General features: G+C 42.8%; 1 protein-coding gene across 1 annotated transcript in view; it reads left to right on the forward strand.

Annotated features, from left to right (window-relative positions):
• LHCGR (luteinizing hormone/choriogonadotropin receptor) overlaps positions 1 to 27034 on the forward strand; it is a 52720-nt gene that overhangs the window by 11187 nt on the left and 14499 nt on the right. The window contains exons 2-7 of the mRNA XM_040623493.1: positions 7113 to 7184; positions 9355 to 9429; positions 12575 to 12649; positions 14682 to 14756; positions 14845 to 14922; positions 23934 to 24002. Of these exons, the coding sequence (XP_040479427.1) occupies positions 7113 to 7184; positions 9355 to 9429; positions 12575 to 12649; positions 14682 to 14756; positions 14845 to 14922; positions 23934 to 24002 (444 nt within the window). The remainder of the gene's footprint in view (positions 1 to 7112; positions 7185 to 9354; positions 9430 to 12574; positions 12650 to 14681; positions 14757 to 14844; positions 14923 to 23933; positions 24003 to 27034) is intronic.

Here is a 27034-nt window from a genome sequence, read left to right on the forward strand (position 1 = left end):
TCCACTCGTAAGCAGCCCTTTCCTCTGATTCCTTGAGTCTAATACAGTCAGTGTTTAAAGGAGTGGTCAACCAAAACCACCTGGACGTACTTTTAAGGAGCATTCCAAATTTTCAGATGTAAAACTTAACAAATTGCATGTCCACCTATCCTGACTTCATATTTCAGGTAACATTGACATCTCAGCTCCCTGTAGGTAAATGCTAAAGACAAGAGGTCAATAAATGAAGATGTACCCAGTAATGAAGTTACCTAGTAGATCAATGTATTTGAAAACGCAATGATTTAAAATCATTTGGAAAGGGGGAAGCCATTTTTATTTCTTTCCAAGATGAAAGCAAGTTTGTTGTAATTACTGAGCAGCTTTGAAAAGAACACATTCTTAAGTCTCTGTTGAATTTAGATCAAGGTCTTATGTAATAAATATAAAAACATTAACATTCTTTTAAATAAGGTAACGCTTCCCCCTCCCATTTCGATGAGTTCATTAGGCAAAAAGGCTTTGAACATCTCTGATTTCTGTCTTTTTTCCTCCCTCTGATTCAGTAGCATTTTAAAATTCAGGATGTATAACTCTAGCAATAAACTAATTGTCTGTGAAAGATGGATGGATGTTGGTAGCTTTCTTAAATTGATAATACAGATGGTTTTCCTAAATAATTAGAAGGCAGTGAATAAAAATATTTCATTTCCGGTGTGCTGGGCAGAAGGACAGGTAAAGGTTCTGACAAGAATCCTAGGACTCCACCCAGTCTTTGGGGACTCTGATTGGTGCAGGACTTTTTCCCTGGCTCTCATCTTCTTCTGGCCCTGCTCAGCCCATGTGCTTCAGAAGGTGGTCCTGCCCCGGGAACCCTGATGCAATCCAAGCTCTTAAAGACTTGGGGGGTGGGGGGACACCTACAGTTGTCATTGACTTTATGCCTGTCTTTAAAAGGAGAGAGTCTATCAATTGGAACTTTATTTTCCATTCACCTAGGGAGTTTGCTATTTAAAGGAACTGTCCACAGAATCCTTTTGTAGGACCAAGAATCCTTTGATAATGCAAATGTATCCCAATTGATAGGTTTTTATATAAGCAAGGATTTCTAAATTCTGGATTTCACTGCGGGGTGGGGACACAGCCCTCCTGACTCTGAAATTCTCCAGGGAACATTATTTTGAGGGTTCCTTAAAAAGCCAGTGAGCTGGACAAACTAGCTCCTTTCAAGGTCATCTGTATTATTAAAACTCTGAAGAAAAAAGTGAGAGGGGTTCAAGCCCCACCCTTGAGTATTCAGGAGACATTAGGCACAATTAAGGAGGACCTGATAATGTGGCATCACCCTTTTCAAGGTGATTGAGTTTATGTAAATGCCATTTGCTTATCTGTAAATTGTCCCCTGGTGCTGAGTTCTGACACAAAATGCATGGGTGGCTTGGCAATTGGAGTTGGCTGGGAAGGGGAGTATTCTGGGGCCCAAGTGAAAGATGGGAAGGAGCTCTGAAGGCAGGATGGTCCTTCTGACTAGTCCCACCTTGAGGCAAAGGGGCCAGGCCCTCACCCTGCACTGACCAGTCATTGGATGCATGCTGCCCAGGAGAGAAGATGTGATCTTGGACAAGGTGGCAATCTTAGGCTGAGGGTAATTCCAGGAGAACAATTATTTAGGAGCTTCAGCTGTCCTCTCTCCCAGCGTCTGGGGGAATGAGTGCCTCAGTCCTGAAGGGTGATTTTGGAAGCCCACCACAGCATCCTCTATAGGAACTCACCCAACTGTACTGGGTAGTCCCAGCAAAGAGTCTCTGTCTGGGCCAGGAGCCCATTTTGAGGGTTAGAACCCAACAGTGAGAGATACTAGGTTGAACCTAACCAGATAGCAAGTACAAACTGTTCCGGGTCGGTAGGGTTTTTTAAGAAGGAGAGACATAGGGATCAGGATCTGGTGACTGAGGAGAAGGGTGGGAGGGGCTCCATTCCTACATGGCCTCTGGGGAGACCAGGCAAGCTAAAGGATAAGGTCTCAAGGCAAAAACAAGCACCAACATGGCATTGGGGGAAGCAAGTGTAATTCAAGACACTGCAGGTGTACTCCTGCCCTCCGAAAATTGTTAGGTTTAGTGTAGACAATGCAGAAAGACACAGGACTCCACCAGAGTCATGACCAATCACAGGATCCCAGAACTAGGGTGAGTGCTTAGTTCCAATCTTAAAAGAGTAAAAGATGCTTCTACGTCAACTTAGCCCATAACTGGAAAGGCTGGGGACTTGCAGAGAGGGTTCATGAATAAATGGTCTTCATACTTGATGAAACTAAGGCAGACTCTGTCATCCTAAGTATTTGTTTCAACATCTGCGGCACAGGTACTGGGCAAAGTAGGGTTTTGCCATAATCCAGGTGTCACCCATGCTGTATTATCCATTCATTTATAAATCAAGGTATTATATGGGAGGGAAGGAAGGAAGGAAGGAAGGAAGGAAGGAAGGAAGGAAGGAAGAAAGAAAGAAAGAAAGAAAAGAAGGAAGGAAGGAAGGAAGGAAGGAAGGAAGGAAGGAAGAAAGAAAGAAAGAAAGACTTGTTTTTCTCTCTTTCACAAAGGAAGGAAGGGAGAGAGAGGGAGGGAGGGAGGGAGGGAGGAAGAAAGGAAAAGAAAGAAAGAAAGAAAGAAAGAAAGAAAGAAAGGAAGAAGAGGGGAGGGGAGGAGAGGAAAGGAAGAAAGAAAAAGGAAGGAAAGAGAGAAAGGAAGGAAAGAGAAGGAAGGAGGGAGGGGGAGGGGAGGGAAGGAAGGGAGAAAGAGAGAAAGAGAGAGGGAGGGAAGGAGGAAAGAAGGAAGGAAGGAAGGGAGGGAGGGGAAAAAGGAGATGAGAAGAGAAGAGAAGAGAAGAGAAGAGAAGAGAAGAGAAGAGAAGAGAAGAGAAGAGAGAAAGACAAGAAAGAGCTGTGGAATGTAATAAAAATCAGTAGCTGGGGCGTCCCCCCGCCGTGGACTTCCTTCGGAGGCAGAGAGCGCTGCACCCTGCAAGCTCAACCTCCTGTTTGCCCAGTAGCCTGGCTCTCCACCACCATCTAAGCTGCAGAGTTTGGGACTGTCACACTGTCTGGGACAGAAAGGGCTCTGCCCCTCTTTTATTTGTCTTTGCTTTATGCATAGCTTTTATTTCCTTTTTTGACCCTGGGCAGCAGAGCCGCGGAACCGTCCTTGCCCTTGATCTTTCGTCCCCAGTTCTCCTTGGCTGCTGCTTTGTAGCAAATGCCATTGACTAGGCTTTTCCACAAGAGTTCCTCAAGTTCACAAGATTCTTGGAATACACACAGGCCTAATTTCAAAACCAGAAAAGAAGGAAAGAAGGAAGAGGGGAGGGAAGAAAGCAGGGGAGGACTCAACACATCAAAACAAAACTTTGTTCTTTTCCTTTTTGTCTCTCAGGTGCAGAGGGTTAAGTCGCTCACACTTCATGCAAGCAACATCATGGCTGGTCCGCTCAAAGTCGCTCTGCTTTTAGCTACTCATTCTATCCCCTCTCTCACTGCCTTTCAACTTGCACTGGCAACCATCCTAATATGTGTTTGGGTGTTTTCTCTTAAAATACCTAATGTTTTCTGTGCACATATTTTAATTCTGCAAGTAGGATTTTATATCATTAACTTCTTACTTGTTGCTCTCAGTACCATGATTCAAAGAGCCACGCAGGCCGCTCTGTGTGCCTTTAGACTTCCTTCTAGCTGCTGACCTATTAGTTAGGTATATGTTGTCCACTCTACCATTCTCCCACTCCGTAGTGGACACTCAGTTTGCGTCCAACCCTCCTGATGCCACAATGCCGGGAGGAAAATCCGCACACAGCTTCCCTTAAGTATCAGTGTCAGAATTTCTCTGATAGTATACGGGAGTAGGATTGCGGCGTTATTACGGAGACAGTTGTTCACATTGCTAAAAGTTTCTGGCCTCATAAAAGCACCCATCAGAGAAGGGAGCACCTTCAAAGGGAGTATATTCAAATGGTTATTGGCAAATCCGCTTAGAAACCGCGGCCAATTTGAAGATAAATCAGGAATGAAGACATGACATGTCTAAAATAAAGACAGAAGTCAGTGGGAAAAACAGCTTTGGATTCATAGAATCACATTCTGCACCTCACTTCATGAGAATACATCTAGTGTCAAAAGCTCGGTCCACCTGCCTCACCCACCTGTCTCCCCATTCTCTGGCCCCCGGGCCTTGTCCTTGCCCCAGCCACACCCGCAGTTACCTGCTGTTTGCTCGCGGCTCCTTTACGGTAGGAACTGTATTTGTATTCTCATTACTGCTGCCTTTCCTGATCTGCAGCATCACATCAACTGCAAAATTTCATCTTGCCCTAGGGCTGTTCTGTAGTCACCGGGGACAGCCAGGGCGCGACCTACAGCTTCTCGCACTCCTGTCCAACCTTTGCTCCTCATCCCTCAGCCCTACATCCATCAAAGGCTCAGGCAACCTCCCGGGTCAAACTCGAGCCAAACTGCTCTCCTGGGAGCCACACTATGCTCCCTTTTGGAGGCGGAGGCTGCCTGCTGAGAGGCTCCAGCGCCTGGGTTCCATTTGCATGAATAAACAGCTCTGAAGGGTTCGTTTTAAGCTTTTATGTAAACACTCTCCAAAATATGTTCTGTACTGCCTTATCCCCAGCAATAAAGATTCTGGAATCAGAATTTGGCTGTCAGTTTTATTGATGTTGCATGGGGTATGGTAGAATACAGCTTTCTCTTCTGGAAATTTATTGACTTGGCAGTGCAGAGAGCAATAAAACTGTGTTTTTAATCAGTAAGCCAAGCGGACATGATTCCAGAAGAAATATAGGAAGCAAACATGCCATCGTAAGAAGATTTCTCCCCCCACTGTCCCTGTTCTTCTTGGATGCCCTGTTAAATAAGTTTGGGTATTGAACAATGTGCTTGGTGGGAATGTCTTCAGGAATAAAATCAGAGGACCAAGTGTGGATTAGTTCCTCTAGGTTGTACCATCTCTAAGAGACTGTTGAGTAAAAGCATTTCTCTGAAATGCAATTTCTTTGCATTAGCCCCTAGGGGGGAACTGTTGGTAAGCTGCTCTATGGGAGAAATTGCGGGAGTGCCACATTTCTCTTCTCAAGAGAAACAAGGTTACAATGCATGTCTCTCCACCTTGTTCACTGACAGAGAGTGGGTTACCTGTATAGACCTGAAGGAAATGAAATCACTGTCTCTGAGAGATATCTGCATCCCCTGTTCATTCCAGTAGCATTCATAACAGCCAAGGTATAGAAACAACCAAAACGTTGTTCTTCAATTGATGAATGAACTTTTAAAATGTGGTAAATACACACACACACACACACACACACACACACACACACACACAGAGGAATATTTTTCAGCCATAAAAAAGAAGGAAATCCTGCCATTTGTGATAGAATAGATGCATCTGGAGGGCACTATACCAAGTGAAATAAGCCAGACAGAGAAGACAAATACTGTATGATATCACTTATATGTGGAATCTAAAAAAAACAAAACCAAAAAGAGCCAATTTCCTGTGAACAGAAAAGAGAATCATGGTTGCCAGGGGCTGTGGGGAGGAGAAAACGAGTAGCTATACATCAAAGGGCACAAACTTTGAGTTATAAGGCTACATTTGGATGATCTAGTGAGAGTAGATTTTAAGTGTTCTCACCCCCCTCAAAAAGAGTTAACTATGTGAGGTGACAGATGTGTTAATTTTCTTAATCTTGGTAATGATTCCACAATGTATGTGTATATCAAATCCCCACACCATACACTTTAAGTATATACAATTATATTTGTCATTATTCCTCAATAAAGTTTGGGGTGGGAGGAGAAAGAGACTGGGTGAGGAATCGCATACTTTGGCCCAATATCGCACCATGGAAAGAACATTTGGACTCAGTCTGCTTGGTCATGTTACTTTGTTCAGGCTACTGAATCTCTTTGTGATCCTCTTCTGCTGCTATCAAAGGGAAATACCCACCTCACACCATTGTTGAGTGGATAAAATAAGGTTATAGGCGGGTGTGCACAGCTCGCATAGCACCTTACGCCAGTAGCAAGTCCCTACTGAGACCGTAAGACATCTGCCTGATTCAAATACACTTCTGAGGCCGAAGGTGTTCTTTTCCGGCAACCAAGACAGTCTGCTTTGTAGACAGGTGAAAAGCAAGGCAGCGTCTCCCACCTCTACTCTCATATTCCTGATACTCACTTCCCACCTGAAATGTCCTCGTCCACTCCCCGCCTCTCTGCCAGTGCTTGCTCCAAAACCCTGAACCTGTAGATGCTTGATAAATGCTGGTTGAACATTCATCCCTGTCCTTTAGCGGGTGTACATCACCCTGTTCCGCTTTTGCTATTGCTGAGTAATTGCTCTTTTCTCAACTTTTACGTAATGCGTAACTTTTGTCTCAAGAACACTCAGATTGTTCCTTTGAATATACGTGAGCGCCTGAAGGAAATGCTCTGTAGACGTTCCTCCAAAATGGCATGAGACACCCATGTGATTGAGCTACCATAGCAGCCAAGTGGTCGGTTGGGAAGATACTGAAATAGCCTGTCTGGGGAAGATGGGATGGGTCAAAATAGGAACATGTTCCTAGTGAATCTTCCTTTCTCCTGCCCGCCTGGCTTCCAATTGTATTGTCACCAGTCACTTCTCCACTTAACCCCAGACAGTTTCTTTTCCATCTTCCCAACCAGGCCTATGGGGCCACCCTAGAACTATTTATCAACTATTTACTTGGTGCCAAGCCCTGTTCTTTACGTGGCTTATCTTGATGAATCATCTAACAACACTGTGAAGCAAGAGTTATTATTCCAATTTTATAGATGAAGAAACTGAAATGAAGGGCTTACATAACGTCCTCAGGATCACCTGGCCAGGTGGTAGGAGAGTGGAGATTTGAACCCAGATGTCTGAGCCCAAAGTTCAGGATCTTACAAAATAACATATTCTTTGATAAAGACCAAGAGTGAGTCATGGCACATCTCTATAGACACACGTGCGTGTGTGTGCGCACAGACACACACACACATTTTATTCATGAACTTTAAAGGTACCCAGTCTTAAATATTAAACTCTTGGCTTTCCTTTCTTCTTTTCTAGATCACTCACCTATCTCCCTATCAAACTAATCCCACCTCAAGCTTTCAGAGGACTTAATGAGGTCATAAAAATGTAAGTAAGATACTGCATATCAAAAGACATTCATAATTGGAATAATACAATTTTTGTAAGAGAAAACATAGTTGAAAAGGGATAGTTTTTCTAGGAGAGAAACTGTCTTAAAGAAACGCCATATTTTTATCTTTATAATACAAATAACATCTAGGGACCTTTGAAGAAAAGTATGATTTTCAAGAGTCATTAAGTTCTGGATAATTAACCTTGCTTCAATGAACTGAATGCATTCTGATAAGTGATGATAAACTTCTCAAGTAGAAAAGAAAATAGATTGCAATCATAAAAACTCTCTTTCTGCTAGAGCAGTTATTCCCTTGTGTCACATTTTTAGATAACACCCACACAGAAGAAAATGTGTTGGAGGTTTATTGTGCATCAGAAGATAATCTTTATATCTAAAATATAATAAGTGTATGACAAAAACACAGTATTTATAGCTGTATTGATAAAAGGCCTTTATCAAAAGTGTAAAGCAACCCAATGATACAGCGCGATCTCACACTTGTGTCAGATGTAACTTCAATCCATTCTCCCTGGGTCTCAGCCTCTAGGGAATAAGACACCATACATGAGAGAGCACTTTCTCAGGAGTCCAGTATTCCAGCATCCTCCTTAATGTTAGTCCACGTGAAAAGACCTCAAAGGTCGTTCAGTTCCTAGAGAGCGTCTCTGATCTTAACAATCCACGGGGCTTTCGAAGCCAATCTACGTCTCTAAAGATGCTGCATCATCAATCCTAGCTCCTTGGGGAAACTCTGATTGCTCTTCAGGGTATTAGAAAGCAATGAGGATATTAAAAATCATTCCCTAAGAATTATAGAAACGTCAGTTTCCTTGAACCTAACTCTTCTCCTTCTGTTCTCAAGTTGAAATGTTGAGTTTTGATAACTTTTAATGCATTAGACCTCCTCATGAGAAAAGCAGCCACAGCTAAAGAAACAAACCATTAGGGACAAATAAAATGAATCAGTCCAGGAATAATCCATTACTGTGTTGTTCATAACAGACATTCCCTGCCTTAGGCTCAGCCTTTCTGTGGGCTAAAGCTCTCAAGTCTGAAGGCTTCAGTGAATGTTAACCTTAGAAACACCCAAATGTGCAATTTGCGAATTTGAGACTTTTTTCTCAGTTGGCAGCAAATGGTAGCTTATGTTGGGATTTTAGGGTGACATTGACATTACCTGCATGCCTGGGATGGTATATGGCAAAGCTGTTCCTTTACGTTTATTTTTTTTTTTAATCCATTTTTTAAAAAATCCATTCAGGGGTGCCTGGATGGCTCAGTTGGTTGGGCATTCGACTCCTGGTTTCGCCTCAGGTTGAGATCTCGGCGTCGTGAGATCAAGCCTCACGTCAGGCTCTATGCTAGGCACAGAGTCTGCTTGGGATTCTCTGCCTCTCCCGCTGCCCCTTCCAGTGTTCACTCTCTCTCTCTAAAATAAATAAATACATAAAATCTTAAAAAAAAAAAAAAAAAAACTCCACTCACTAATCCATTCATTCATTCGTACTCTATGCACCAGGCAATATGAAGTCACCACAGACTCAGAAGTGAACAGGATGTACTCCTTGTCCTCATTTTGCCAAAAGAGAAAAATAGTCAAAGAAATAGACAGTTACAACCCAGAAAGAACGCTGACCACCTTGCAATTGCCTCAGAGCAGGATTTTGGGAAAAGGAGAAAGAGCTACGAAACAATGAATACAACCCAAATTAAATCCTCACGAGAGTGAGGGAGTTGGGAATTCAGACATCCAGATCCTGGTCCTGAGCCTTCCCATAAGCACTTTTTGCCTCTCCTCTGGAGAGTCTCAATTTCCAAAGCTGTAATACAAGAGAATCTGACTAGATTTTCTCAAAAGATTTGCCCACATCTCACAATCTGTGACTCTGAGCCTTAGATAAACAAGAAAAAAAACCTGTCACATACACAGGGGTTACTGAAACCTGCATTATCAACAGCCCCTGGGTTATAGACGCCTATCGATGCTCCTAAAGGGAGATGGTAGCACTTCAGGATGTGAGGACAACGTGAGGCATCCCTGTTTCTTTTTTAAAAGGACACGCTGGAGCCCCCAGTTGTTAGGTCCCACACAGCTTATTATGATGCATGCATGGTCATTTCTTTCATGTTTCTTCTTTTTTTTTCTTTTCTCTCCTCTAGTGAAATCTCTCAAAGTGATTCTCTGGAAAAGATAGAAGCTAATGCCTTTGACAACCTCCTCAATTTGTCTGAAATGTAAGCATCAGCTAACAGATAGTTTATTGCTGTACACTATTACCCTCGCTGGCTGGAGCCCACTCAGTATTTGTATTAAGCATCCACTGCTAGGAATCCAAGAGGAAAAGACTACAGCAATTACTAGGCCTGGGCAGGCACTAATTTCTCTCACTGCAGTGGCCTGAAGGTTGCCATGGTGACAACTGCTTCTCCCTGGGAGCTGTATAAACTCTGAAACATCACAACACAAAGTTGGAAATTAAAATTGACATTGTGGAGTCCTGCCAAGTAGCTCTTTACCTTACGGAAGGGAGGGTGTGAAGTACCTGGGGTAGTGGGGAAATTTGAAAGGGAGCTGAGAGATCATGAATTAGTTCATTGAGACTGTTAGGGCATCTTCATTTATTTACTAAATGATTCTTGGAAATCTACCACATAAAACCCTGGGTTGGACATGTGTATGCTGTTTGTTATTGTTATTGTGATGCTTTAGAATTGATTCCTAAAAACGGTCCTTTCCAAATTATCATTTTCCTCCAATTTACAAAAAAAGGTGGGTGAAGACTGGCTCGATTCAGTTTTCAGAGAATGAACCTCTGACCCAAAGAGGTTAAATGACTTGCCTGAGGTCAGACAGCAAGTCAGTGCCAGAGCTGGGACTAGGAATTGGGTCGTGAGACTCCCAAACCAGGTTTCTTACTGCTGCCTTATTGGCTGAGACGTGAGCTTCTAAAAATGTCACCTGCACAGAAGTTTTGAAAGTTAAGGGAAAGGGAAGGATATTAGCAACAAATATTTTCTTCTTTTTTTTTTTAAAGATTTTATTTATTTATTCGACAGAGAGAGACAGCCAGCGAGAGAGGGAACACAAGCAGGGGGAGTGGGAGAGCAAGAAGCAGGCTCATAGCGGAAGAGCCTGATGTGGGGCTCGATCCCGTAACACCGGGATCACGCCCTGAGCCGAAGGCAGACGCTTAACCGCTGTGCCACCCAGGCGCCCCGCAACAAATATTTTCTGCACACTTGTGCCTGGCATTTATTTCCTCGAGGTTGTGTTAATCCTCAAAGTTTCCCTGCAAAGTGGGGTAATTATCCCTTTTGTTCAAGGGAAGGAATGGAGGCTCAGAGAGGTCGGTAACTTGACCAGTGTGGCACCGTAGACAATGGCAGGGCTGAGATTCCACCCCGGCCTGTCTTTCTTCAGAACTTGTGCATCTCCCACCACACCACAAGGCCTCCCTATGAACGGTCCAATTAGCAATTATCTAAAGAGAATTACTGATTGATAAGTATGTGAGTACCTGCCACATGTCCAACCAAGGGTCAAGTGCTGCTGGAATACAGAGGAGGTAAAATATAAATCTTCCCCAGGAGATGACAGTACAGTCAGGGAGGTGAGACTCCCTCTCCAACTGATTATGGGGAAATCCAAAAAAATGGGTAATCAAATGTAGATTTATACTTGGCTAGACTTGGCTGTGAAGTAGGATTTCGGGGTGGGGGGGAGAGGGAAGTGGAGGGGAGAGGTCATCACCATTACAGATGACAGTACTATTCCAGACCTAGAAATCTGCCCAAGTGATAAGGAAGCACAGCTTATACTGAGAACCACCAGAACAGCTTATGATAAATAGATTGCTCATGATGCAACAGAAAGAAAAATAAAATGCTCTAAGGGAAAGTTCATGGACTTTTCCCAAGGAAGGTCCTGAGACTAGGATGTTAGCTCCATACAGGCTCGCTCTGTTCACAGCTGTAGCCCCAGTACCTAGAACAATGCCTGGCACATGTAGGTGCTTAATAAATGTTTGTTGAGTGAGGGAATGTATGGAAGAGTAGTTTAAGGTCAGACCCCAAAAGCTCTTTAAGAAGTAAAAGTTCCTTCCACCCTACCTATATAATGCCTTACATGGCCCAGGAATGCTTGACTAAGTTGTTGTAAAAATAACTACAACAAAACAGCACTTACCTCTAAACAATCAAAAGGACATATAAGATGGAAACAGGCACCAGTGGTGGGTAACTATAGTAAGGGGGAGCGAACACTAGACTCGGAGTCCAAAAACCTGAGTTCACTTCCAAGTTGTGCCACTTCTCAGCTGTGTGACTAGAAATAAATCATTCAATCCCCTGATTTCATTAACTATAATAATAATTGTTAACATTGGTCAAAGCCTTACTGTGAGCCAGAAACATGCATTTACTTCTCAAAAACTACCCTAAGAAGAAACTATGCTTTAAGTGATGTATCCAAGGTCACACAATGAGTAAAACAAGGTTGTAAAACCAAACTGACTCCAGAGCCCCTCCAACTAAACAATACACTACATTTTCTCTATAGAACAAGAGTAATTATCATTTCTTCGGGTGGTTGCGGCATAGGGTTAGAGAGCCAAAGGCATTTATTGGCCTTTTATTGGATCCAAAGTAGACGGGCAACTGTGGCTACTTCTCAAAGGGTCAAAGCCACTGGAGAAGTAGGGAGAAGGGCAACCACACCACTGGGAGTCATGGCTGTACTTTTATACTCTACAAAGCCCTGCCTCCTACATTATCTTTACCTATTCTATTACTCACTACATACCAACCTATGAGGTAGGAAGAGTGCACATTAATATTCTCAATTTATAGAAGGTCACACCAGCTCAGGGACGGTGGGAGGCCGTGCATCATCACACAGCAAATTATCTATACAGTGGGCATAAAATCTCCCCACATCGAAGGCCCTGGACTGATCCAAAGACTGAGTGCCTGTCTGGATCATTGGTCAGTGTGGCTGCCAGCCCAGTATGTAGAAGACCAGTTTCCCTGTAAGGGAGACTGGCCAATTTGCTCATCTGACCTGGGAGTGGAATCTCCCATCACCCTCAGTGTGTAGGCTCCATGGTGGAGCCGGGTCTACTTGGCCGGGAGTCCTGGAAGTTGGTGCTGCCTCACCGAGTGGGACAGAACAGACTCCCAGCTATGATGTTTACACCTGCCTCGGCCAAACATGGCTCTTACATGCAGTTTTTATCCCCAGGCTCTCAGGAGCTCCTCTCAAGCATATGAAAGTCACTTGATTTTTGTTGACGCCATTTTCAGCCAGCATGTTTTGGTAACTATGGTCTTGTACATTCCAAACAATACATATTTCTTAAAACAGCTCCTTCTCTCTTTACAGACTGATCCAGAACACCAAAAACCTGGTGTACATCGAGCCTGGAGCATTTAGAAATCTTCCCCGGTTAAAATACCTGTGAGGATTTTTCCTTTTTGAGCAACTGGGGACAGAAACTGGGTATCTGATGAAAATCAAAACAATTAAAATATTGGGAAGATTTTTTTAACTATATACTTAGCATCATTTGCACGTCTGTCCTCAGCCTTCGGATTAAAATTTAATCAGCATTTCTTGTCAGCCACCAGGCTGGGTGCTTTCTGAATCCATATAACTGGCTCCCAACGTTTTCACTCTCCAGAAAGCACATGAACAGAATATCTCTCCTTGCAATGACTTTCAAAACTGACAGTGGGAGTGGGGGGGGGGGTCATGACACTTGAAAAGGGGTAAATCAGAATCGCTAAGGTGAGGTTGGTGATGCAGACAGAGCACAGGTGAAAGTAGGAGAGGCAATTCTGATTTGACACCCACCCCTGGTTAAGAATGACTGATTCCTTCATCTCATTTGTTCCTTTATGCATTAAGTGAAAACTTTTTTAAGTATTGCCTTGAGGTAGGCACTGTGTCATATAAACTAGATCACTGTTTTCTGTTTCCCATTAAATCTTATTAAGTCCACTAGTTAGAATTATAAGTTGAGTACCACGGGAACCCAGCAGATTCATTGCCTTGCCAGCGAAACCAAAAATTCCTGAAACTTGATACAATCTATAAACTATGGACCACTATGGATCTTCTCAGCGGTCAAGCAGTCACTTATTCACACAGAAAAGTGTAAACCCTCTAACACAGAGGTCCTCTTTTCTTCCTGATAAGTTAAATTTCATAAAATCTCCAGAGGATGGGAGTCCACAAACCCCACCACTTAAAAAAAAAACAAAAACAAAAACAACAAACCTGCAGAGGGAAGGGAGGACATCTCCCTGGGTCTGGTGTCATCTGTACAGCCTTGCCCTGGGGCCACCTACAGGAGCTGCTGCTGCACAAGGATAGCTCCTTTGAAAGCTCTAACACCGCATAGCTCCTAGACCAGGTGTTCTGCTTTTCCAGGCCTCCAAGGCTGTGCAGGACACATAAACATCTGCGTTGTCAACCACTTCAGAAAAACATAAGGAAAAAAAAAAAAGAAAGAAAACATAAGAAAATCCCAGGACCAAATTTGACCACTACAGTCCCTCGTTATCTAAGAATCATTGTCTCTATTAAATAGCATTTTCACCCCTCAAACAAGTGATAGTCCCCCAACCCCAGTACACATTGCTGTCAGAGTTACAATGCCATCACCAGCCACAGAGAGGGCAAAGATTCAGTGCGATCTGGGGTTATAGGTAAGAAGGAGCCCAAGGAGAGACCTGGCTTCCTTCCGTTGTCACCAGAGTGTGAGGAAGTTCCTATCAGTTTCTGCAGGCCCGCACAGGGGAATTGAAAACTCCGCTCGGGGAAATCTGGATGCCTGGACTCCTCTGAAGGAGTCCCACTTTGTGTCCCAATTTAACCTATCACTGAAGTTTCTCTCTTCCCTGAAGCTTAAATAAAAGGTGGGAGGAAGAAGAGCCCTGAGTAGCTCCAGTAACCAAAAGCGTGTTCAGTGATTTCAGTATGTTATCAGGAAGAACTTCCTGCACCACAAGGTAGCTAAAGAAAGAAAGATTTTTAATAATGAGGGATATGGATTTCTCATATGGAGATTAATATTCCTAAAGTGTTTGAGTTAAAACCTATTCCAAAGTAGAGGGATGCTTTCTAGAACTATCAAGAGCAAATTACCAAAAAATAGGATAGAATACAACAGAAAAATGCAATTGATACAATAGGAAAAGACAGGCTGGAAACACAAATATAAATGAAAAAGACCTGAAAATTTAGTTCCGGCCCCTACATCTTTAAACAGGAGTCTTTAGAGCAACTTCTTCTGTAGTGTTAGGGGCTTTAAAGTTCTGACAATCTTCAACAGCTAAAAGTGCTACCAATAAAGACAAACTCAATATTTTTTTAATGTGAAAATAGTCTTTGCAAAGTGCCTTTCTACTGCGCTTATCTTTATGCCTTAATAACAGTCCCTTTTACTCACTCTCTGCCCACCCCCCCCCCCCCGCCCCAATCACAGGAGCATCTGTAACACAGGCATCCGAAAGCTTCCAGATGTTACAAAGATTTTCTCCTCTGAATTTAATTTCATTCTGTAAGTATGAGGCTGATTGCTATGTGTAACAGTTTCCTATTTGCAGCTAAAATTTGGAAAGTAAATATTTCTTATTTTATTCCTCCAGGGAAATTTGTGATAACTTACACATAACCACCATACCAGGAAATGCTTTTCAAGGGATGAATAACGAATCCATAACACTGTGAGTAAACTCCCAGATTCACGTTCTGCCATACAGGCTCCTGCTATTCTCGCTTCTAGTTTGAGGTGAGCTCTTTCTCATCTTTAACCACGTTCCTCATTCACTGGTAACGTTCTTTACGACCTAAAATGCTAAGGGTGAGAGCAGTTGTGCGGGATTGCAGCTGGATCATGTGTTCACACAACCACCAACCAACCCATTCAGTTTAAAATGAATCAGACGGGCCCTGAGGATGGACAGTGACCAAATTTCCAACTGATGAAATTGTTCACTGCATCAATGGCACACTTTGAAGCTGGGAGGGAAACGGATGCCCTGGTTCAAAGAGCACAGAAATTTCAAGTTTCAAATGAGAAGTTTGGAAAGATATTCTTCAAGTAGGTAGGATAGTTGATCGATTGACCCTGCATTCGCTCTCTTACTCTCTCTTGCTCTGATTTTTTTACTTTGCTTCTGAAGAGTACCATCTATACCCATTCCCTACATCCCTAATACTTGAAAATAGTGTCTTTTCCCTTGACGATCACTCATCAGGTTACCCTTTCATGCTGTCTCCTAAGGCCTTGCTGTTCAAAGTATGGCCCATGGACCAGCATCTGCTGCACCTGCCAAGAGCTGGTTAGACACACAGACCCTCTGCACTCAGAACCACTGACTCGGAATCTGCGAGTTCCCAAGTGATTCACACACACAGAAAGTTCGCAGGCCACTGTGCTAGGATAACCCAACCTATTCTCTTCACTGTTCATCTGCCTCACTTCCTTCCCTCTGGGGCCCCTGCCGTCCGCACGTCGGGCACCCGCCTTCGCCCCACCATTCAGAAGGAGGCTTCTGGGCACCATGTCTCACTTATCTCCAAAGTCCAGTGACCCATACTCAATTCTTTTCCCCACATCCATATCCCTCTCTTTGGTTACAGCCCATGGCAGGGTTGTAATGAGTCAATAAATGAGCTTGCCCATAAAGAAAGAGAGAGCATGCATTGAAGGACCCCAAAATGAGGAGATAGTTGTGAAGCAAGAGAAGAGACCATCTCAGAGGACTCTCTTTTATATCATGGATTTTTAATATTGGTATCACCGTACATTGCATTTGAATAGTACTTTTTACTTTGTGTAGGTACAATTCCACACATATAACTGTCATGTTACAAAGCTATAGCCCATGTGCCTCCACCTCAGAGTACTGTAGTGAAAGGAATACGGAGCAGCAACCAAAAAAAAAAAAAAAAAATCTTTTTTTCAAGATAAATTCTTTACTTGCAGCTCTTAAACAATAGGAAAGAGATAGGAGATCCTAGAAAATCTTCTCTACAGCCTTTCTGCTCCTCTACTTCCCTCACACACTAAAGCTCTTCCAGCTCTATTTATAAAGTATTTCCAACTCACCATGCATGTATCTAGAACTACTCATTTATCACATTCCCCATCAGAGACAGAGCAAAGACGGCATGGGGAGGTACCACAGACCTTAGGATTTGGGGTCTTCCTATGTCTTTAGTGAGAACACAAAAGATATACAATTCATGTTCCCAAGTTGCTCAGAATCTCAATTATGAGGAAATAGAGAAAGTATGGGGGCAAACCTGAAATAATGAAAGAATATTACAAACCAGTAGATATTCACTGTGAGAGTTTATGTTATGCAGAAATGAGAAGTCTTGGAGAAGTCCTCTTGGACTGGATAAGTCAGAGGAGGCTGCACGGTGGAGCTGAGACTTGAGTTAGACCTTGTAGTTTCAGCAACATTGGTATGGGTAAATGTGATAATAGCAGCTAATATTTATACAGCACTTAGTAAAGGCCTGCACTGTTTTTAAGTACTTTTTTTAAAACTCATTTACATTTCACTGCAACCCTATAAAGTAGGGACTATCAGTACGATTTTTAGATGAGGAAACCAAGGTACTCTGAGATTAAGTAATTTGCCCAGGGTGAAGATTTAGACCCTTCTGGCTCCAGAATCACAGTCTTAACCATTACATGGTACCATACACCGAGAAAAGGGGAGTGAGTAGTTTAAGTGAAAGGACATCATGAGCAAAAGCATGGCTGTGGGAAAGAGGACAACAGGATATGTCTTACTGATTGGGGAGTACACACCCAGCTTAAGAAACAGGAAATAGGTTTAGCTAAATGGCAGGGGTGGAGGGGACAATGGCTTGCTGAGTCTTGAATGCTGGAATAAAGGAGTAAAAGCTTAGAAGTAACTCTGACAAAAGTGATAAAAAGAAACCACCCAATAGAGTAGCCTTTATTCAAAGATCACAAATATCCAAGACTTCGAATTTGACCTAAATCTAAAAATAATCAGGACCCAAAGGATACCTGTCCCAGGTAAATGTACAGCCAGAAGAATGAAGTGGAAATGGAATGAATGAAAAGACAGAAGATGTGGAGAACGATCAAGAAGAAAACAAATATTGGGATGATCCACAGCCCCCTGTCAGCTCCCCAGACTGGAGCACCCCACCAAACTCAAGGAACAACCACAGATTCCTTTCACTCATCACATTTCAGCATGTGCACATGAGAGCAGCACGGTATTTTTTATTATGGGGCCATTAATTTATGTTAGTTATGATTTTAAGAAGAATAGTGCCTACCAGCAGGGCATAATTGCCCCACCTCTGAAGTTAATGAGGATTGCAGATTCATCTCTCCTAGTGGGCCCAGGGGGCACTGTACTTCCATCCCCCTCCTCACTCTCAGCCCTTCATCTGGAAGGGGAGTGATTAGTCATTTGCTTGGCACTTGTTCTCAGCTGAATGGGCCCTTCTGTAAGTGAAGGACCCTGCGGAGAGCCCTGTTGGAAAAAGGGTATTACACTTAAAGAGGAAAGCCTTATTTTCTCAGCTATAAAGTTCAACTCCCTAATTAGAAAAGAATGAAAGCAGGCCTTCTGTCATCATTAGTAGTAGTATTTGAGATATGGCTTTTTGTGGAACCTTTCCTGCCCTCCCCTCACCCAAATCTTTATCAACTGTGAGCTCATTTAATGAAAACAAAACACTTCACTTGATGCTGGAGAAGCTCAGGGGGGCTAATGCTAAAACTATGCATTATACTCTTATGTCCCTTTATAGCCACTTTGGCTTTTCATTAAATCTCCTCAAGAGGCCACCTGGAAATGAACCCCCTGAGCGAGCAGGCTTTGGCTACACCACCTTTAAAATATTCTAGATGACTGGTCATACCAGTCTCAAAAAAGAGACAACTTTGATTCACGTCTGGACTCCACAAAAAAAAAAGGAAAGGTCATGGCAACTAATTCTCAGGAAAAGAATGCCTGGCAAAGGATGGCAAGAGTCCAGGCTGCACCTGTGATAAGCCACACTAAAAGGACTCTGGGTGTTGGAACGGAAAGCCTGCGTTCTAGTCCTGGGCCTGTGTCTAATGACCCTTAGTCAACTTATACCACCCACACATGGCTCTGTCTCTGAGTACCCAATGGGATTATTGATATCTCCTTGTGCAAATTCAATCGCATCGTGTCAAATACATGGCACCACCACGATTAAAAGCAAATATTCAGCAATCCAGCTGTTTAAGACCATCCTGAAAACACCATGTGTCATCACCTCTTTTTAAATATTTTTTATTTTAAAAATGTTCAATGGACAAGTAGAGTCACTTTCCATTTGTCTTTCCAATAATACCCCTATACATCTTACCAAGATTTACCAACTATAAGCAGCTTGCCACACCCACCCCATCTCTATATATGTAAGTATATACGACACATTTCCTTTTGGCCAAACCATCCAAAAGAAGTTTATAGATATGATGATACTTCATACCTTAAATACTTCAGCATGTTATCTCCCGAAAACAGGGACATTCTATATAACTACACCATTACACCTCCCCCCCCACCAAAAAATAAAAACCATGAATTTAATGACATTGTCCAACCTATAGCCCACATTCCAATAAAAATGTCCTTTATAGAATTTTTTTAAACTCAGAATGCAATCAAAATTTTATTCATTGCACATACGCATTAGTCCTCCCAACCTCACCTCCTACACCACCAAGATCTGCTCCCCCACTTTCCTCTGTTCTTTATGACACCAATTCCTTGAAGGAGCCCAGGCCAGTTGTCTGGATTCATCTGCCTGTATTGTCAGGATTCGATTCAGGTCAACATTTCTGCAAGAACACTGCAAAGGGCATTCTGTGTCTCTCCCAGTGCATCAAACCAGAAGATACGTCGTGCCATGCTCCTTGGCCATTTAAAGTGTGACTGCCAGACATCTTCATTGTAAGGGCACATTCTTCCCTTTGTCATTAATAATAAACCATAGTGGGATACTTTGAGTTGGCGCAACTAGCCCATTGGCCAACAACCCTTCATCTAATGCTTTCAGCATCAACTGATTATTCGGTTATTATTCAAGGAGTTACAAAATGGAAGTTTTAAGGTTCATCATCCTACATTTATTACCAGTGCTCTTCTGTAAAAAAAAAAAAGAAGAAGAATCCTCTCCTTCTCTATCTCTCTCTTTTTTAAGTATCACTGTGGAAGTAGATTTTTCAAAAATTTTATTCAATATATTATAATCCATTGCTGTCATCATTCTTTTGGATGCCTGTCATCTTTTTGTTATTATGTATGGTGAAGTCATATAAGATGACATGAACTTGGCCGAGGGGAACTTGAAGGGAAACATAACAACTCAGTGCGGCTGAAAAGCAGGAGGTATGCCCACATCAGAGAGAGGATTCCCTTGTCATTGAGACTAGGAGCCCCACAGAAACGGGGGACTTCTGATGAACATTCAAAACTAGGGTCATGGCCGCATATAGAGATCGGCCTGGTGACAATGACTGGTGACAAGTTATCCATACAAGTTAACCACGGCCAGGGCGGGCACTCAAGAAGTATCTTCATACACTTCATACACAGGAATTATTCAGGTATAAAAGGATGCCAGCAAAATACCACAGGGAGAAGAAAGTGGTGAATTTAGGAGCCCTGTTCTTTAGGTAGGTATCTGATTAGTCATTTCATAAAAATTTGCTTAAAGATATATCACCATGTGGCATATTTTCTAAAATAGAAACCCTGAGGCCACTTTTTGAGACCCTGCAGATCTGCAGACACAAATTAAGCTTTCTTCTTTAAAATCATCCCAAAACTAGGTGGTTACATGATCCAAAAGGAAACCATGGCAGACCATTTAATACTGTTAATATAACCCTAGAAATGCTTTTAAAGCCCCAGGAATATTTGGAGTTTGTTTCAAGGCGTCATTCAGAATGAGAGTATCATCTGTGATTAAGTTCTAAAACCTGAACCTTATTTTGAATAAAAAGGTGACATTCTCTCTTTTTGAATCACAATTACTGACATTTGAATAGAAAACACAGACAATGCTTTAAAGTAAGGTGCAGCTATTGTAATACAGAAGGGGGAAAAAATCATTTCTGTGCTTGTGACAGCATCCTCAAGGCAAAGGGAGCCGTCCTCATTTAATTCTGACACCATGATGTTCTGGGGAAAAAGTTATCTGAACTGACTCTCCAGATGTTTTAAGGGGCATTTTAAAGCATTGTGCAGGCCTGACAGCAGGAGGCCTCCCACTCACATTCGTAACTTCTCCAAAGTAAGAAAGCCACTGTTTTAATCAAAACAAAGCAACACATTCTATTGTGTGCAACTGGTAAGAACAAAGCTGAAGAGCAGCAGCTGAAAAGGAAACAGTGAGCCCCACTCTTCGGGAAGTCAGGACAAGCAGGACCCAGAATATTAAAAAAAAAAAAAAAAAAAAAAAAAAAAAAAAGACCTGAAAAATGTCCCAATACAAGCATGTCAATGATGCCAACACAGACCAAAGATGTTTAAGGGCCTCTGGAGAGTGAGTGCATGTGAGGCAGCCCAGGTCACTAAACTGACCTGCTCCACCAAGAACAGGAAGGCCCCTACCCCAGTGGACAACAGCTCAATTAAACGGACTGCTACATTTCATGGAAATCCTGTCCAGAGCATGGCAAGGGAGACCCTCTATTCTGGTCAGAGAGATGGAGCTACTATAAAATATAATAATAATAATAATAATAATAATAATAATAATAATGGCAACACATTAAGCATTTACTGTGTTCCGGGACTTATTTCTACATGCTTAACATATGTTTAGCATTTTAATCCACCCAACAGCCTTTTGAGGTCGGTACTATTCTTATCATCCCTATTTTCAGATTAGGAAATTAAGACACAAAGAGGTTAAGTAACTGCCTAAAGTAACTTAGCTAGTAAGTAGCGAGCTGGGATTCAAGCCCCGCAGTTGGGCTGAAGACTTGCAGCTGCACTTAGAGCAATGGCATTGTAAACCCCACTAAAAATATATATATATATAAAATCCTAATATGTATCAAAACTAGGATCAGGACAGCACGTAACAGTGATGGGGAATGGGCATCCAGACAACTGATGGCAGCTTTGCTTTGCTCAAAACAGAGTAGGAGCTACTTTTTCTCAATTCACTATACATATAGCTCCATCACTTAGAAGGTAGGGAAAGCAGTAAGGGAACCAGACTCTGGACTCAGTTCTATCCAGCAAACCATCTGATCTGCGTGTGGAAATGATGAGAGCTGTATCATCCTATGCTGTACCCTAGGGCAAGGCGCCCCAAAGTGGCATGCCCAAGCTCACTGGGAGAGCTTTTTATAGAAGTGCATATTCCGGAACACCACTACCAGATTCTGATTCCACAGCTCTGCAGGGCACCTGCCCGGTGGGTCTGAGTCTGCATTTCTGGCAAGCAGCTCCAGTTGATTCTGAGTCAGTGAATGAAGGAAGGGCAATGCTTTGACAAACCCTGGCCGAGACTCTAAGAAATCCAATTTCAAAGAAGTTCAGAGAAAAGTCTGATACGATTCCTTCATCTACAAGAGATTGCTGTAAAGGAATTCAAACCCCCAAATGATAAGGGACTGCCAAAGAATCATAGTCTAAGTGTGAAATTAAAAAAAGAATTCTTTCTTTGAGCTGCTAAGGAGGCAAGAAGGTTGTACGTAATTATACAACAGAGATAAACCAAGTAACTATCCCCTCAAATTCTAGAAAACTACTGAAAAACGACACCCGATAATCCATTACAGAGTACAGTTAAGAGCTCATTGGTGAAGTTGTAAATTCAAAATTTCAGAAGAAAGCACAGGACAGCAGGAGAAGCGAGAGAAGCCTGTTCCTTACGTGGAAGGTCAAGGCTACTGCTCCTCCCAGCCTGTTGACTGAGCTCCTACCCCCACACACATAAGCACTACACATATACCACAAGACGAAATTCCATCCTTGTTCTATTTAACAAAGGCTAGAGACCCCTTGCGGACAACAGCCACCTAGAATAGGAACAGCTGGGGAAGGTGTCTAAACTGTTTCTTAAGCCGCACCCACCAGCCCATCCCTACGTGGCCATGCAACCACCAGCAACCCTGTAAAGGGAAGCTAGGCTCTTGCCAGACGCTGGAGCTTAATTTTATGTTATACCGTAGCTCTTTCTCACTTGAGTATTACATCATGGCTCATGAAGAACTTACACAAATAATTCTAAGACTGTGACTTTCAAACGTGCTTGGATGACTATGATTTATAGTAAGAAATTCATCTTACATATACCCATTTGTTCATCCAATTCATTTAACATATATTTACTGTAATCCTCCCAAGGGGCAGGCACTGTTCTAGACGCAGGAGATTCCGTAAGAAACAGAACAGTTTGCAATCCTTGCTCTCCTGAAGCTTACATTCTGCTGGGGAAGGCAGATGATGAACGCGTATGATATAATCACACGTCAGATGCTGATAAAGCCACAGAGGAAACACAAATCTAGGGGGGATGGGAACGTGGGAATGCTGGGAGTTTAATGGGCAATGAAGAAAGCCTGCACGAAGAACATGACATCAAGCACAGCCCTGCAGGAGGAGGAAGAGGGCCCATGTGGATATCTCAGGGAAGAAAAATGAAAACAAAGAGTGAAACTGCTGTGCTGGACGTAGCCCGAGACAGTGTGTTCTGGTCCCATTTCTGCCTATGGCGGGCTTTATTTAGACAAGTCACTTTCCTTTCTGAGTCTCTTCCCTTCTTTGTAAAATGAAGGTGTGCCACTTGATCCTCTCCAAGCTCATTCCTGGCTCCAGCATTTCCCAACAGCTGTCTTGAGAAGCCTCTTAACGTCTTATATTAGGCAGACGTATATGTATCTATATATGTGTATGTATACTTTTATGTACATATAACATAGAAAAATGGTGGAACAAATTCCATAAATAGTACTACCCTAATTACATGTAACACACTCCAATATTTTCCATTTTGTCCTATTCTGTTCTATTTCATTTTGCTAAATGCTGATTGCACCCAACTAAACTGATTTCACTATCTGCTAATTGGTCTTAAAGAACCACTTACAGGCATCGAAATCTTCTTGGTTAGGGAGCTAAATACGGCATCAGCAAAACAAAAAAAAATCCTTTCCATGGAAAAGAAAAGCTAAGTCAGTAGTGGAGCCTTCCTCTGCCCCGCATTTCAGCCTCTCAGAAAGCCCACATGCCACACAGGCCTGTAGAAGTAGAGGCGAGACTTGAGAGTTAGTCAAATGGCTCCGGCCACTAATTCTGCTTCTACTCCGACTTTCTTTAACCTTGAGCAAACTGCACCACAACAGTGAGACTTGGAAATGATAATGAGGATAAAGTCACAGTATACATGTAGAATGACTGATCAAGTATCTGGCTCTTAATAAACACTTTATAAACAAACCAATCGGTGATGGTGCCGCTGGTGGAAGTGAAGCCAAAGTAGAGCAGAAACGAAAACAAAGCAAAACAAAACCAAAAACCAGCTCCACTCACCAGCTCCTTAGAATCCAAAAGGTTAGAGAAACAGAGCTAGATTTTGTGAATGCCAGTAATTATTTTAGGAATAAATGTCACAGAGGGAAGAATGTGTGATTCCAAAATGTGCTTCTTTTACTGCTAAATCCTCTCTCCTCTCACTTCAGCAAACTATATGGAAATGGGTTTGAAGAAATACAAAGTCATGCCTTCAACGGGACGACGCTGATTTCCCTGTAAGTATGTGCTTATTTCCCCAGCTCATGAATAAAAATGAAATATTACTCTAGCTACCAGATCACATTCAATCTTCAGCAACTAAGTCAGGACAAAAATAAACTTTCAAGTGGCTAGTCGTCAGTGTTTCACTCATGTTACTAGGCAACTGGCTGGCTAGAAACCCCAGAGCCCCCTGATTTCAAAGATAGATGCAGCCTGGAGACATTAAAGTTGACAGTTTGCTAAAATATTCAACACCCTACTTTAGTCTCATCTCTCAGCCTCCCTTTCTAGCCCCCTCACTCAGGTTGATGGTGTGTTAGAAGCAGCACGATTTCAGTGAAGAAATTCTTCCCCCAGCCCCACTGCAGAGAAATCGGGTAACCCCAGTTACCAGCCTAATCAACCACAACAGGCCCTCTCACAGTCCCATCCCCCTACTGCTAAGGGGGTTATGGAGTGCATTTTTCACAGGGTGAGGAGGCCTGGTGCTTTCCCCATATCCCACCCTGGTCCCCAGAGTTCACAGCTTTAACTCAAGGAGAGCATCCCTACCAACTGCATCCTTCATTGTTCCCCACCTCTCTTCTTCGATGGCTCCTTTCCTGAAAGAGTGGCTCCTTCACTAAACCTCCTGGGTTGCAGCCTTTGGAACCATAACAGGTACGGAATAGGTGACAATCACCCTACAGTTGGGTATAATGAAAACTAAGAGTACCTGAAAAGCTCAACTGAAGCCAAAATTAAGGAAAACCAATGAAAAGGCTTTTATAATGAGTTGTATAAACCACAGTCTATATCAGGGCTTTTCAGACTTTAACACACATAGAATAACATGGAGACTGTTAAAACACAGATTCCTAGGCCCTACCCCCAGAGACTTTGCTTCAGTGGGTCTAGGGTAGGGCTTGAGAATTTGTAATTATGACAAGCTCACAGGAGATGCTGATGTTGCCAGTCTCAAGCTGAGCAGCATAAGTCTATACAATATACTGTTCATTTTAACTATACATATGAAGCAAAGACTCTATTATACTGATACCATGCTACAGAGCGTGGTGGTGAAGAGAACAGATCTAAGGGTCACTGACTGGGCTTCAAACCCCAATGCCAATATTTATCAGCTTGGCCTTGAGCAAGTTACTTAACCTATCCCAGCCACAGTATTCTCAGCCATGAAACAGAGCCACTAATAGGCTGGTTTTGAGGACACCCCCACCAAAATGAAAAGGTCTGTCTTGAATCCTCAGTACCTAACCCAGTGCCTCGCATAGAGTATGTGCTCATTTATTATTTATTACATTGCACAGTTCATTGACTACAAATGAACGAATGAATGATAAATAAGATTATATTTTTATGATATAGCCTGAGTCTGGCACATACCAAGTGCCCGAAAAAATGGTACCTTCCTATCGTGGAGTAAACGTTCCTTCATTTTCTTGTTGACTTGAACGTAACGAAGAGTGCACTCTAGCCAATTGAATGTTTCTGCCAAATTCAAATCGTATCCTCTCCTGGCACAGTACTTTCAGATGCCTCATTCACTCGACAAGGGTTTGCCAGGCATCAGCTGTGTTTGAAGGAACAGGCTATATTTGGGGTGGAAATGAAGATGAATAAGCCCTGGTGTTTGCCCCACAAGAGCTCACAGCCTCACAGGAAGCATCGCCAAATGGTATATAAACTGTACGCTAAGTAGTAACTAAAACAGAAGGCAAAGCATGATGCCTCCCCTGAGAGAAGCAGAGTCCTCTGGGATTTCAAAGGCAGAAGAGAAGAAAATTAGAGAAAGCCTCATGAGAGACATAGGCTTTGAACTGGGCCTAAGTCAGACAGGCAAAGAGAGAAGGAAAATGCATTCCAAGCAGAGGACAACAAAGAGAATGGCCCAGAGGAGGAAGCATGTGTTCATAGAACAGCACACAGTACCTTTTAGAAAGTTCTAGATGTGGGCTAGGGACAAAGCAGGAAGGGCCTCAGATGCCACCATGAAGAATTTGGATTCTCTTCTGTAGAAAATGAGAAGCTGTTGAAAGTTCTGGGATGCAACGTGTGAGGGGTACTTAAAGAAGGTTCATCTGTTAGCAGAAAGGACAGAAGTTGGGGGTGGGAGATGCAGGGCTAGCAACAGCCATCAGGTCCCTGAATAGAGGGGTAACTGAAGGCCTTTGTGGCTGAGGTCACCCGGATGAGCGGGGAAATAAGAGAACTGAATATAAAATTGGGGGACAATAAGAGAGGAGGAAGAAGAGAAGCCAGAGCAAAAGCAAATCCAGCAGAATACTTCTAGGGGAGGTCAGGGACAACAGGACTTCAGGACAGAGGGCCTTGGTCAGCAGTGTCCCAGCTGCTTCACGGATGCCAAAATGGCTGTGAACTTCAGAAAGTCCAACTAGTCAAGATTCTGTATCTTCCATACCTCACTCTTGCAAGAAAGAGGAAACCAAGAACACAAATCAGTTTGCCAAGAATACAAATCATTTCATTCATTTATTCATTCAATAAACATTTATTAAGAATCGCCGATGTATTAGGCACACATTAGGAGCTGGGTCTTAGATGGCAGAGTGGAAAGAGTCATGAAGTTTCTCTTCTAGCAGAAGACACAGACAAAAAGACAAGTAAATAAATGAAGATATTGCAGACAGGAATATACCCGAGGAAGGAAATAACCCATTACTGAGATCTGCGAGAGTACAGGGGCTGACTGACTTTAGGTTAGGTGCCCAGGGACAGCCTCGCCAAAGACATGATATTTAGGCTGAGCCTAGAGGGTGACAAAGAGTTCACTATGGCAACAGTGAGGGGAAGTATGTCACAGGAAGAGGAAGCAGGATGTGCAAAGAAAAGAAGTTGTAAGCTCCAGGAATCTAGAGGAGGCCAGTGTGGCTGGAGGGTCATCAGCAAGGGGAAACGGATATGAGACAAACCTGGATATGAAGCAGGAGCAAATCACGCAGAACTCAGAGGGAACGGAAGAGTCTGAATTCTCTTCTACGAGCAAGGAGGCCCACGGAAGGATCCAAGCAAGGAAGGGGAAGTAGGT

Source organism: Ursus maritimus, unplaced genomic scaffold, assembly GCF_017311325.1.
Source record: "Ursus maritimus isolate PB19 unplaced genomic scaffold, ASM1731132v1 scaffold_6, whole genome shotgun sequence".
Taxonomy (NCBI): Eukaryota; Metazoa; Chordata; class Mammalia; order Carnivora; family Ursidae; genus Ursus; species Ursus maritimus.